We start from the raw sequence: 13,593 nt of genomic DNA, 5'->3' as shown, positions 1-13,593 counted from the left end.
GTGTGGGGCATGGGGGATGGAGGGGGGCAAGCAGAGCCCCTTGTAGGCTGAAACTCTTCCAGCCTGCAAGGGAAAAGCCAGTTTCCCAGGTTTTTCCTCCTTTGAAAGAGAATCAGTTTTTCATGTTTGTTTGCAACCCTTTCATATATTCTTGCAGCCCACTTTTCTATGACTATGATCTTGTTAACAACAGGGCTGGCCAGCTTCAAAGTGGCTAGGGTGGCCATCATAGAGGACACTCCAGTTGTTCTCTGTTGATATGAAACCAGATGCCTTTATGTCCTCTATTTGTCTCCTCAAGAGAAAAATAGAGGACATAAAGGCATCAGGTTTTATATCAACCGAGGACAGTGTAGCAGAAAACCTGACTGCCCTCTATGAAGTGGCCCAACCAAATCCAAATCAGTGACTCGGTCCAAAACCATCAGTGGCCCTACAACCGGCAAACATCTTCCATGCCCAGCAGGGGCTTCAGAGACTTCCAGAGTCTTTTGGCAGGCATCCTACATGCAGGCCCAAGCCCTCAGCCATATGGCCGTGGAAGCAACCTAGGGAGGAGCCTCCTACTTCCGTAAAGTGAACTTCAAGCCCCAACATCTCAGTGGGTACTAAACCACACCAGAAGAGCTGTTACCCATGGGCATGCTTAAGGAAAACTGCCTTCATGGGCCCAGATCCATAGCGTTCATAGGGACAGAGGGGTGAAAAGTGGGGGAGGGCAGACTCAGGCTTGCCCCCACTGCCTGGCCCCTGTGTGAGGGGGCAAGCCCTTGGCTACATGAATTAGCTGCTGAAAGGGAGAAGGGAGGGCAAGGCACCTGGAGCCCAACTGGCTTTGAGCCCTGCTTCTGCCACCCACTGTTGCCATATTGGAAGCTCAAAAATTATTGTATTTGTTGAAAAATTACAGTATGCTGATGCAAATCAGTCCTCTTACTTCCTTTATATTGCTCCTTATAAGTTGCCAGTGTGTGAGTGAGAATTGGGGTATCAGAGTTGAAGCATTTCTTTATTTGGAGGCCAGCCTTTCCAAGAAAGTGATGGCAGTGAAAGTCGGGGGGAGGAGAGTGGCGGGACGACAAAAAGCTTGCAAGTCAGTTAAGAACCCCTAAGGGTGACTTGGGTTTTGCATCTGCTGCAGCAATCAGCTGCTTCAAAGATTACTGGACATTTTTGAACACTATTATTATTATCATGATTATTATTGTTGATCGCATAAGACTTGGAATTATCGCACAAATACGATCGTTACTGCATCCCTGACAACATTAACGTCTCCGAAGTCCCAACCCCGCCTCCCTTGACGGAAGGAAGTGAGGTCGCCCTTCCCTTGTGGGCGCGGCTTATCCCCCTCGGTCTCGCCTCTGGGCGGACTGCGTGACTAGAGCGGCGCTCCCCACTCTATAGTTAGTTTGAGGAAGAGCGGCGGCACTGGGCCGGGCGCTTGCGCAGTTGCGCGAGGGGGGGCGTGGCTCTGCCCGCGTGAGCCCGTCTCCTGGCCTTGCCATGGCCACGTTCTTCGGGGAGGTGGTGACGGCGCTGTCCCGGACCGGGGTGGACGAAGAGGAGGCGGAGCGCGAGGAAACGCCTGAGGATCTCGAGATTCGCAGGGAGCTCGAAAAGAAAAGGTGCCGGCGGCGGTGGGAGAAGGGAGGGACCTCCTAACAGTAGGGGGGGCCGAGGTTAGAACACCTCGGTCGTTGCCATAGGGATGCGGGATTTTTCTCTCTCTCTCTCTCCCTGCCTCCCCCCCCCCGGCTCAGGGGCCGCACGCGGGCGCTAATGTCACTGGGGGCGAGGCCGGGAGGGCGCGTCACGCGGAGCTGGGCCGGGTTCACCCACCTTTCTCACCCCGCAGGGAGGTCCGCGTGCGCTGGAGCCCGCGCCCGGAGCCGACGCCCGACGCGCCACTGCGCTGCTCCCGCCTCGTCGTGGCCGCCGGCCACAACGCCGTGGGTGAGTGCCTGTGGGCCGGGCTCGGAGGGAGCTGCAGGGGTCACTGCTCACCCATCACCCTACCTAGACTCCTGGCAGCCTCAGGCGAACTTTTAGTATTTCTCCCACACCCCTTTTTGCCAGAATTGATAATAATACTAAAAATTACCATTTGGGGGCCCCAGGTGGCTGCCCTGTTCACCCATACCTGTGTTTCTGCCCTGCCCCGCCCAGACCATCCCTTGTTGTCTGTGCCCTGTGTGGGATGGCCACCTTGGCACAGCACAGAGCACCCTGAGCTGCCAGGCTGACTGGCTAACTGCCTTTCTCTTCTTGGGGAGTGTGCTAGTTGAGGTGATCCTGCCTTGGATAAGGGGCTGGATTAATGGGGTGTGCTGATCCTCCTGCTAGGAGCAAAGATGGTTAGAGGGTCTCACTTCTACACTCAGGGTCAGCCCCATGTGGGGTCAGGAAAGAATTTTCTCTCAGGACTGGTGGGGACTGCATGGGGTTTGCCTTGCTGTGTAGTGAGGTGTTGTCAGTATATGCCCAAGTGGTCCCTGGCAGAGGGCCACATCCTCCTTCTGACACAGCAAGGCTGAGCCCCTGAGCCAGTCCTGGAGGAAAGTTCCTTCCTAACCCCACGTGGGGCTGACCCTGAGTGGAAGGCTGAGACCCTCTAACCAGCTTTGCTCCTAGCAGGAGGATCAGCACACCCTACTAGTCCAGCACCTTACCCAAGGCAGGATCACTCCCAGCAAGCCCACCCCATGGGCAGAGATGGTTGTTACTCACATTAGTCTTAAGTCAAGTAGAAAGCTGCAGCGCCTCCCTGCCAAGCGTCTGTCCAACTTGCTTCTGAAAATTCCCAAGGATGACACTGATTTCTTGAGGTAGCCTGTTCCGATGCTTGACCAGCCTCTTAGTCAGGCCCTTGTTGTCAGGAAGTTCCTCCTAATCTCCAGTCTAAATCTTCACTGCTGCAGCTTGAACCTGTAGTTGTTCCTCAGGTATTTGAACATGTATCCAATCCCTGCTTAGTTTTCTCTAGACTAAATAGAGACATAGAGAAGTTGAGCTGGAAGGGACCTCCAAAGGTCATCTAGTCCAGCTGCTATAACCCTAGTTCTTTCAGCCATTCCTCATAAGTCTTGCCTCACTGCTCTCCCTTCACAGTTGGGCAGCTGCAGCACCCTGAGGCACCTCAAGATCCTTTTGAGGGGGCCATGCAGTGTGCATGTGCTTTGCAGGAGCTTTCCCCTAGGAATCTATGGCAGCAAAGCCTGATCGCCTCGACCGGGGACTCTCTGAACCCTTTCTTCCAGAAGAACTACAATAAGACTTTCTTATAGTCAAAAAACCTAAGCAGAAGCTCAGAGTGGGCATTTTCCAAACCAGAACTTGAGTCAAACAAAGGGATCTTGGGTCAAAAACAAAGTTGAGAAGTGCAAGGACAGAATTTTCAACCTGAGGGTGGTGACACTCTAGAGCCTTTGTAGTGTAACCCGACATAACAAAAGTACTGTAGATGGGCAGCACAAATACTTCTGTGCCCTTCGCTTCTATGTTCTGCCCTTCACCTTGCCATATTGACGGCTTTTGTTTACTTTCACCTCTACTGCAAATCATTGTGGCTCCCCCATTGACGCTTCTTTAAAACATGAATCTGACCAGCAAGGTGACTTCAGGGTTTGGGCCAGTTTCTCTGTGTTCCTCTGCGGTTTGAGTAGGATCAAAGGCAGTCGCTGAAGCTTTCTGAAGGGGAAATGCAAAGGTGTTGTGAGAAGAGCAATGTAATAACAGCAGGTATGTCTGCCCCATTTTGATAGCAATCATGAAAATGCAGGTGAAACAGGGTAGGTGTTTCTCCTCTGATGTATCTGAATCTCCCGTAGGAACCAGTAGAAAAGCAAAAAAAAACAGCCTGTCTTCCCATTGGGTGGATTGGGCCTTCGTCCTAAGCTGTATACAGGAGTCAGCAGTTTAAATTTCCGGTCAGGGATGATGATGAAAGAGGTTTCTTGCTCCTGTTAAGCTTTGTGGTGACCAGCGTTTAAATACACATTTGTTGGATTATGTTAGCTAACTCATGCCCTCTGAAACACTGCTAAAGCCTTTCAGAAAAATGCATTATGTAGTCAAGTTCATAGACTTTAAATAAAGCTTAAAACTACTTAGCTTTCTTCACCTCACTTTTCTCATTTCTCACAGCACTTCAGTGCTGTGTTGGTTAGACATCTTGAGGTTTGCCATGTAAATTTATAGGGGTACACTGATAAAGGTTTTCTTGGCCAATACCGATAGCTGATTTTCACCAGCCATATTAGCCAATACTGGTCCAATAACTAATTTACAGGATCGTAGCTGGGCAGTGTGGAGAGCAGTGCCCTGTAGGTAAGTCTGTGGAGGGGATGGGACAGTGTGGGGCAGATTGAGGCCCTCCCAAAGTGAGGGAGGGAGCGGGGCTGAGGCTGGGGGCGCTGCCTACCTAGGGTGGTGAATGGGAACCCGGGGCCAAGGCAGGGAGTGGGACAAAGCCATTGGTGGCTCATCCAGGGAATCATTGTCCCGGCACTTGAAAATGGTGGTGGTGATGATGCTGGAACTAAAGCTTGTCAAATGAACTTAAATTCAAGCGCTGCCACCACTATCTTTAAGTGTAGGGTACTTTTAGAAAACGAGCAGGGGGCCAAGGGCAGATGGGGGCTGCTCACTGCGGGCTCAGGGCTCTCCACCCTGCCTCCTTTGCTCCAGAAGCTGCACGTTGGCTGCATGCCCCCTGTCCACCAAGCAGTGGCAGGCACAACTTGCTGCCTCCAGACAGGGCAGGGGATGCATGGCCAGTGCATGGCTTCCAAGGCAAGGGCGGAGGGCGGGCAGTCCACCTCTGCCCTGCGCAGAAATCTGGGGTGGTACATGTCCTCCTGTGCCTCCCGCAGCGGGTGTATGCAGCAGCGTCCCTCCCTCCCCATGCCCCCTAGATGAGCCACCTGCAGCTCTGTCCTACTCCTAGCCCTGGGTCCATTCACTGCTCTGGCTGGGCAGTGACCCCTGCCCCTACTCCACTCCCTCCCTCTCTGTGGGGACCTTGATCTGCCTCCTGCCTGCATGTCCTCCCACAACCCTTCCTCTCCACAGACTTACCTGAAGGGCGCTGCTCTCCATGCTGCCTGGCTGCATTCCTAGCCACATGCATGCTGCAACTGCATGCAGCATCTGGGGGCCCCAACCAGAAGGCATATTATATTTATCAGTGGTATTATCACTGGCTACCCCGGCCAAAAAAAGCTGATGGCCAATAATATTTATTTGTCCTTTTATCAGTGTCGATTTGATATGGCAGGAAGATATCAGTGCACCTCTATACATTTATTTGTGACTATTTTATATCCATTTGTTCTTGGGCTTATATTGCCCTTTAATTCTCTTGTATCTTTGATGTTTACCACTACTGTATTTATTGACAGCTTTTACATTTCTCTTAGCCTTTTTCTTTTTTTTGTTATGCCCAAGCTCATTAGTGACTTCTTATAACATAAAGTGTCCATTCCCCTGATCATCCTAGGAGTCTCTTTTGGACCCCTTTCTTTTGGGTTCACTTCTCTGGAATGAATGAATAACTAGATTTTTACTTTTGTTTGAGGTTAGATTTCATCCATGCCGCATATAATGGCATTAACCTTTTCTGTTTCTGCTAGACGTGATTAACTTTTTCCACCCTTTTTCACAGCTGTATTGTATCGATCTTCTGTCAGTCTGACAAAGGAGGAGGAAGATCTTGGCTATACTTGTCAATCATAGGATAAAATAACCGCCCCCGCCATGATTAATTGGCACGTATTGCAGGCTTTTACTATATAAAGTAATATTGATATTTGCAGCTTTCCTGTCCTCCTTTATTCTGGATTCTGTACATTGGGAAGTAGTTGGAGCCATCAGTTTGTGGAATGAGTGGTGCAGGACATCAGATGCAACAAATGTCCTTCCAACAGATTCCTTCTGTTTGTTCTACCGATTAATATCAGATCCTACAGTAAGTAACTTTGGTCATTTTTGGGGAAAAAAACTTGGTCCATATCTGAGAGTCAGTGATGAGGGGAAGGGAAGAGCAAGTCCCTTTACAGGAAAAAAATATAGGTTGCAGTGTTTTTGACTAACTGCTTCATAAGCTGATTTAACATATCATGTGAGTTGGTGCTGAGATGAGGTGAATTTCTGAAAATTCAACATAGATAATATTGCACCTTACCAAAGTAAAAAAAAAAAAAAAAATTATGGAATTCAAGGTAACCCCCCATATCTAATCCCCACACTTAGAGTAGATAGCGAGCTAATGAGGATGCTATGAGACAAATAGTTATTCCTGTTTTATGTAAAAATGCCTGTATACAATTCTGTTCTTTCAGGTTTTATTGTGCCAGTGCAATTGCTATGTGGCTGAGGATCAACAATTTCAGTGGCTCGAAAAGGTAAGATTGAGATAAGTGCAAGTTAACCATATCTTGAAAAAAGTTTCCTTATAAGCCACACTCTTTATAGTGCCCAGTTATTTTTATATGGTTTCCTTTTCTCTGTTGGTTTAAAAGAAAAAAACAATACCCAAAAAGCTAAACATTTTCCAGATTTCCTAACTGGAAGTTGCATGAAATCCCATAATAGCTGTCACTTGGTATGCCCGCTGTAGTTAACTCGGTAAAACAGTTTCCATTAGAGAGTGTGTTTTCTTACACTTATAACTTTAAAAAAAATGCTGCTTAGGCTTAAATTTCCTATTACTGGTTTTAGCCCAGAGGTGAATTGTTTCAACCACTTTTGAGTTCTAAGGAGTGGAAAAATACTTTCCTTCCTTAATAAAAATAAAATCTAATTGTGTTTGAACAGCTACCAAAAATAACTAATTTGGAGCTTGGCATGAACAAAGTCTTTATTAAGGAGCGTGTGCTCTGTTTCTTTAATGGTGGTGAAGTTTTTAAAACAAGGATCTTTCTGAGCATGTATGGTCCATCTGTGCCATTATTATGCACTTTCCCATTCTGCTGTTGTTTAGACTGCTGCTGGAGCAGCTTGCATTATTGCCAGGCCCAATTCTGAAGGAGATTTTTAATTTACTTTTTCTTTTTCACAAAGTTGACAGTTAGCTCCTTTTCAAATAAAAGCTGAAATTCTTCTATGATCGCTTGACTCCAAGAGCTGGAGAATTAAACATTTAATGTTGAGGGGTTCTTTAGAAACCCTATGGATTGGAACGCTATGCAAATTACATGCATAAATAGGTCATATCATTCTCAGGACTTCTCTACAGGTGCAGGGCAGGAGGCACATTTGTGGGATCACCCATCAGATCCCATCACAGGTTATCACCAGCGCAGGAGGAGGCTGGGATCACAATCCTTGGCTCCCCCTGCACTGACTGGGTTCCCAGGAAGAGTGGCGTTCCCACTGCTGGTGGCTTACAGTAGGGACAGTGTCCTCTCCACTGCAAGCCCACCACTGTGAACCTTGTCAGCTGCTGACAGTGGGTGGTGTTGTCTTGTAGGGATGTAAACATAGTGTGTAAAAAAACAAACAAACAAACCCCCCCCCCCCCAATTTAAGCTCTTCTAATTATATTGGTTAGCAGTTTAACTGATAACATATGTAGTGTGTATATGTGAAAGAGAGAGAGCCTGTGTATGTGCACAAGGGCAAGTTGCAGATGGTGGCAGCAGCGCCTTTGCTTCCCATCATAGCACACAGGCTTGGGGTGGGCTCCGTGCTGGTTGGTGCACCAGGAGTGGCTCCATATGAGGACAAGCTATGCCCTGCAATGCCCTGGTTTGAGGGGTGGGGGGGCTCACAGCTAGAGGATTCTTCTCCATTTATCTCTGCTCCCTCCTGCAGGGGCTTCCTACTCCTGTGCCTGACCAAGGTGCCAGGTGGCCCAGATTCCTGCCATCCTCCCCTGCCTAGCACTGCTGCAAACAGGGTTGAGGCACAAAGCTGGTCTGGCGATTTTGTTAGCTAGAAAACACCTCTGCTCCCCTGGGCAGGGCAACAGGGAGCCAAAATGCCACAATAACAATGCATTACCCACTCAGCCCAGCCCAGGTGTTAGGGCTTGGTAACAGGGCTCTGGAGCTCCATGTGCCCACATGCAGCCTCAGCTGCGGCCACCTCTCCCCACATATTACCCTCTTCCCCAGCCTGTGTGACATGAGCAAAGTGCCGCCTTCCCCCACCGTTGTCACTTTGGGGCTGAGGGGGCCCAACCCTCTACACCCTACTCACCCCTCAGGGAGCCCCTGGCAGGCCGAGGATCAGTAATTCAGGGTGCAGGCAAGAATCATGCCCCATACCTCCTTGCCCCCTGGAAAGGACAGTAGACCCCCCGCACCCCCACCCCAATGACACCTGGGCCTGGGGAGATGCAGCCCTGCCTGGCAGGCAGCACAGCCCATGAAACCATGGGTGGCAGCAGCAAGCAAGGGGTTTTACCAGCCTGCTGCAGCAGCCAGCACACTGGGAGGAAGGGAACAGGCGGCATGCCTCCTGCCCCGCTAGACAGCAGAGTAGAGGAGGGGATGGGAGCAGACTAGTACCTAATAGCGAGGCTCTGTTGACCTTTGTTCAGTCGTTTGCAGCCTTCCCACCACCTGTCATGAGCAGCCCAGTCTGGCAGGCAGCAGGGAGGCTGGAAGTGGCTACACTGGGGTGTAGCCAGCTATAGATACTAGTCTTCCCCTCCACCTGCCACCTCCTTTACTCCTTCTACCCTCCCCTTGCTGTGCTGCCTCCCAGTTGCTGTTGGGGCACTGTGTGGCTTGCCTTCCCACTTTCCCTGCCAGACGCACCCAGCCCATGCTAAATGATAACCAGTAAGCTATCAGTAAGTTATCACTGGGCTTATTGATTACCTGATTAATTGTTTAACTGTTCAGATACCTAGCTCCTAGCCACAGGGTAACACTTGGCTCCACATTCAATTAATGATGCAGTTAAAACAATTTGCAAAGTTATTTCACCTTTCTGTGGAATAACTTAGTAGCTTATTGTTTGTTTTATCGCACCATTAATTTGTTGAATGTGTAACTGGGTCACAACTTAAGGTATGATTACCTGGTTAATCATGGCATAAGAGTAATGTATAGAGGGGACCTCAGTGAGGTTGAAGGCAGGTTTTTTTTGTTTTTTTTTTGCTTCATAGATGAGATTCTTTCAAAGAGAATTTCTTTAAAAAAAACAACCCATGAATGGTACAGTTGTTTTTTTTTTAAATAAATGTCATAGGAAAAATAATTAATTTGTTGTGTTAAACATACTGGCAGTGGCATGTCTGGTCTTTCCTGCTTGGGAAGGTGGAGGGGGCTCTTCAGCACCTGAATTCTCCTGTTTCAAGTGATGGAAGAGAAAGAACTGCTTCTAAACACACTTCACATGTTGTTAGTCATTGAAGTTAAATGATGCTAAAGACATCTGTAAAACTCTTTTGAGCTTGACAAAAATATTTCCAAAATCTTTCAACTTGTTTTTCAGTTTTCAGCAGCTTGTGATGTTATTTTGTTGTCCTCTGCTTAACCTAGAGCAGGGATCTGCAATGTTTTGAAGCAGGGGGCGCTTAATGGAGGCCCCTCTTACAGTCCTGCCACCTCTGCTTTTTGCCACTGCTGAAACATTGCAGAAGCTCCCTGGCTTCAATGCCTGGATGAAATGGCTGTGGGCTGTAGGTTGCTTACCCCTGACCTAGAGTTTCCAAAAGAAAGCTAATCCTGAATTTCTGCTCTTGTTAAAAATAATCTACACAAATTAAATTAATCTATACAAAGCACGAAAAGTTTTAGTATTTAGTAATGTATTTTTTCATTTTTCCACCAAAGTGTATCTTAATGTCTTAGGTTACAAAGAGCATACTCTGAAACATTACAGATGGATGTTCAGCGTGATTAATATGGAATCCTGTAGTCCCTGACAAGTGTTTTTGTATTTAATGTTCTATAAATTTGTCCTACATACAGTAAGAGGTAATTTAATAGACTGTACAAATACACTTCTATAACTTATTTTTCATAGTCTTGTTTCCTTCCTGATACAAATCCTCAGTGGATGATATAAAGAATATATGTACACTTTTGCTGTGATAGACTGCTCATTTACAAAAACGAGGATGAAAACTACAGTGAAAAAAAGAAGACATTTCTAATACCTTAAACTAACAAGTAGTAACATCCAAAGACTATATGAGAGGAAGTTTGGGATCCAGAACTTCGGGTTTTTTTATGCAGCAGTATTTGTTCAACTCAACGAACAAACTGGGGGAAAAAAAATCAAGATTGCCCTAAAAAGTTCTGGGCAAATTTCAGTTTTAAATAGGATGAAATGAAGAAGAGGTATAATGTGGGAGTAAGTAGTGGACAGCTTTATAAGAAGATTGTTCGTTAATTTATGTAATCTTGCGGCTTCACATGGAGTCCTTTCCGTTTCTGCTCCTAGCATTAGAAAAAATAAATTGTTCAGTTCTCCACAGATCTTTAGACAGAACCAAAATCTGATATACAGGGTAAATCTACAGAGAAAATCAGTAAACTTAATACATGTGTTATATCTGTTACCTTCTCTCATATTTCATTCTTTGTTTTGATCCTAGGTTTGAGTACAGGAAATTCTGTTGAGTGGTAGAAATCACACTTAACTCTGCAAATCTAAATTAAACTGCTTTTAGCTATAAAAACAAAATTAAATCTATCTTGCGTAATTGAATTCTATTATATGTAATCCCAAGAAAAACAAAAGTTTATCTTAGTGTTTTTATTCCAGGTTTTTGGCTACATACAGAAGAAGGACTTACAAGTGATCATTCTTTCAACATGTCCTGTAACTAATTATAAAACTCCAGAATCCACTTTAACACTTCCTTCTCCTTTTCTGAAAGCTTTAAAGACCAAAGAATTCAAAGACACAATCTGTTGTCCATTGCTGGAGCAGCCAAACATTGTACAGGACCTTCCTGCTGCTGGTATATTGGAACTTTAGTTTATTTTTATAGTCAACCATTTCTTTTGCAAAAACATCCTTGCATTCTGCTACAAACTAGGTTGTTGAATACATTAATTTCGAATAACAGCATTTAAATGATTAATCTTAACTTGCAATTTTTTTCCAAAATGTACTGAATGGGGCAGGACCATGAACTCCCAAAAAAATAATGCATAATATTTTGGCATTTTACAAAGCTACTAGTAAAGCAGTCAGTTTAACAAAGGTTTTTTACATAATTTAGTACTTATCGTAGACAAAGTAACATTATGCCACTTATTGTATTCTCTGACTTTAGCTGTATACTTTTCTGTTAACTCAAGGTGTTTTGAATGCCCCGTCACTGAAGTAGCTAAATATCTGTTGTGGTATTGGAACAGTTCCTCATATTGGATAATGTACAGTGATTAATTCATTGATCCAACCTGTTAATAATTTCTTTCCTAATCAGATATGTAAAATCATTTTCATAGTGAAAACTATTAGACCTGCTCAAATTCTCATCAAGGATAGTATATAAAAATTGTTGGCTGAAGGATGCTGACAGCCTACTGATTTAGGAGGAAAACATTATCTAACACAAAAGTTCTTGATAGTATGGGGTGTTTTGTATTAACATAAGAAAGTAAGGTGGATTTTAAGCAAAGTCTCATACTGCCCACTGGTACTTCCTGATTAACATTGCCCAGCAATAAATACTAACTCTAACTCATTTTTACAAGCCCCTTTTATAATTTAGGTTCTCAGATACCAAGAAAATGTTGTGAGAACCTGTAATAGGATTTGAAATTCAGTAGTTTGTACACAGAGAAGGTTTTAACGACTTCTTTGTTTAGAATGCTGAGTTTGAGCACCATCATATTTTATTTTACTGAGCTGAGAGGTGTTACATCCACTCTTTGATGTAACTTGTCTTTTCTCTTGGTCTTTATCTAGTTCTGAGTTACTGTCAAGTATGGCAGATTCCTGCAGTACTGTATCAGTGCTATACTGATGTCATCAAACTGGATACCGTTACAATCGAAACATTCAAGCCTGTGCTTTCTTCTAAGATCATGTCAAGTTTAGTCAAGGTAAAGCTTGTTTTTAAAGATTAATTGATACATAGGTTTTTGATATTATAGTGTTTTGAGGTTTTGGGTGGTTAAGGTTAAGTGAAATGTAGGGAAGTTTGCAGAGAGACAGAGGCACAAATTTGAATTAATGGACTTTTCTGAAGAGAAGTATTAGCAATTGGAGTACTTGTATGGTTTAAACTGTTTCCATCTGTGATCAACCCCTAAGCATCAGTGAATCTAAAACTTAATGCAAGTAGTCCGGTATTTCAAGACATGCTTTCAAATGTCTGTTATTACTTCAGCTTCTTATAGAAGCCTTTCTTTTAAAAGCCTGTAAGCACTGTCATGTGTTTACTGATCCCATATAAGTGTCTTACCCTTATACATCCATAGTCAGGATGATGCCATTCTATCAGTTATACATTTTCTGGGGACTGACCTAGTCCATACATATATTCTGTTTTGAAATTATTTTCTAAGATGTATCATCTTTATAAAAATATAGATTTTGGGGCATATTGAATCATAAAGTTTGTGCATTGAAACCTGACTCCTGCAGATGCAGTACTAAACGCAGTGCTGTAGCCTGAGGTCTACCTACTCAGTCGCCAGCAAAAGAAAAGTTAAATGTTTTCCTTTCTAAAATGATTTTAATGAACTGTGGCTGCTCAAAAACACTTTCTCTGCTTTTGCCAATTGGACTTTCATTTAAATGGAAATAGCAACCAGTAGGAGTGTCTGCGTATTTCAGCTGTAACTGTAGGAGTTGCAAATTTCAGCTTTCAGACAGTGCCTATTGATTTTAAAGGATCCAACAGGCTGTTAAATTGGCTCTTTAAATTTTAAGTACTCTCTTCCTTTTGCGGGGGGTAACTATATGAGGAAGGGAATACAAGTTAACAAGTCCCAGTGTACGATTAAACTGTATTCTCTTTTGGTGTGTTCACCAGCACTCTGTGTCTTCTTTTTTAATATAGTTGGTATTTTAATCACTTCACTGTTCACAGGAGTAAAGTTTTGAATAGGAGGTAAAGAGTGATTTATTTATTTATTTATTTATTTATTCTTAATATTGTTAGTGACTACTTCTTTATTTTATTAGGATGTACCTGAAAGCACAGAGATGTTGAAGAAATTACTGGCAACCAATGAAATTCATAATAATATCTACACATAAAATGGACAACCACCCGCTGACCAGTACTGTAAAGTCTTATGTAATATGCACTTTTGTAAACTACAGTTGCTTTCAATGAAAATATTTTGGAATTGTGCTTGTTTACTTAAAGGTGAAATAAATACTGACTGATTTTACATTTTGAGGGGTTTTTTTTATTGTTTGGGCATTAATTGTTGCCTTGCTTACTAGATGTAAGAAATACTAGATGGGAAATTTTAGAATAGTTTGTGCAGGGAAGATACCTTGAGAATGAAACATGCCTTTTTATTTAAGTGGACTTTTAAAAATATATATGCACTTTCTATATGCAAAACAAGAAATATACTCCAGGAGCACAATTATCTGTTGTCATATTATTTTGAGACAGAACACTTAAGTTTTCTTAAATATGTCCTTTGTAAGCCTTGTCTG

The 13,593-nt window shown here is 44.2% G+C and overlaps 1 protein-coding gene across 1 annotated transcript; it reads left to right on the top strand.

The window, feature by feature from the left end:
* Positions 1-1,439: 1,439 nt before the first annotated feature.
* On the top strand, positions 1,440-13,316 carry PSMG1 (proteasome assembly chaperone 1). The gene is made up of 7 exons (XM_019528945.1): positions 1,440-1,628; positions 1,859-1,956; positions 5,817-5,968; positions 6,342-6,404; positions 10,726-10,924; positions 11,881-12,017; positions 13,105-13,316. The coding sequence occupies exons 1-7, from the start codon at positions 1,507-1,509 to the stop codon at positions 13,177-13,179; spliced, it is 846 nt and encodes a 281-aa protein (XP_019384490.1). The 5' UTR covers positions 1,440-1,506; the 3' UTR covers positions 13,180-13,316.
* Positions 13,317-13,593: the final 277 nt, after the last annotated feature.

The sequence above is a fragment of the Crocodylus porosus genome, unplaced genomic scaffold (assembly GCF_001723895.1).
Source record: "Crocodylus porosus isolate Cpor-Errol unplaced genomic scaffold, CroPor_comp1, whole genome shotgun sequence".
NCBI lineage: Eukaryota > Metazoa > Chordata > Crocodylia > Crocodylidae > Crocodylus > Crocodylus porosus.
The sequence above is the reverse complement of the archived record's forward strand: the minus strand, read 5'-3'. Positions and strand labels throughout refer to the sequence as shown.

Coding starts and splice junctions, on each gene's coding strand:
- PSMG1 (XM_019528945.1), top strand. CDS start 1,507: ATGGCCACGTTCTTCGGGGAGGTGGTGACGGCGCTGTCCCGGACCGGG. Junction 1,629..1,858: donor AGGGAGCTCGAAAAGAAAAG/GTGCCGGCGGCG, acceptor CTCACCCCGCAG/GGAGGTCCGCGTGCGCTGGA. Junction 1,957..5,816: donor CGCCGGCCACAACGCCGTGG/GTGAGTGCCTGT, acceptor TGATATTTGCAG/CTTTCCTGTCCTCCTTTATT.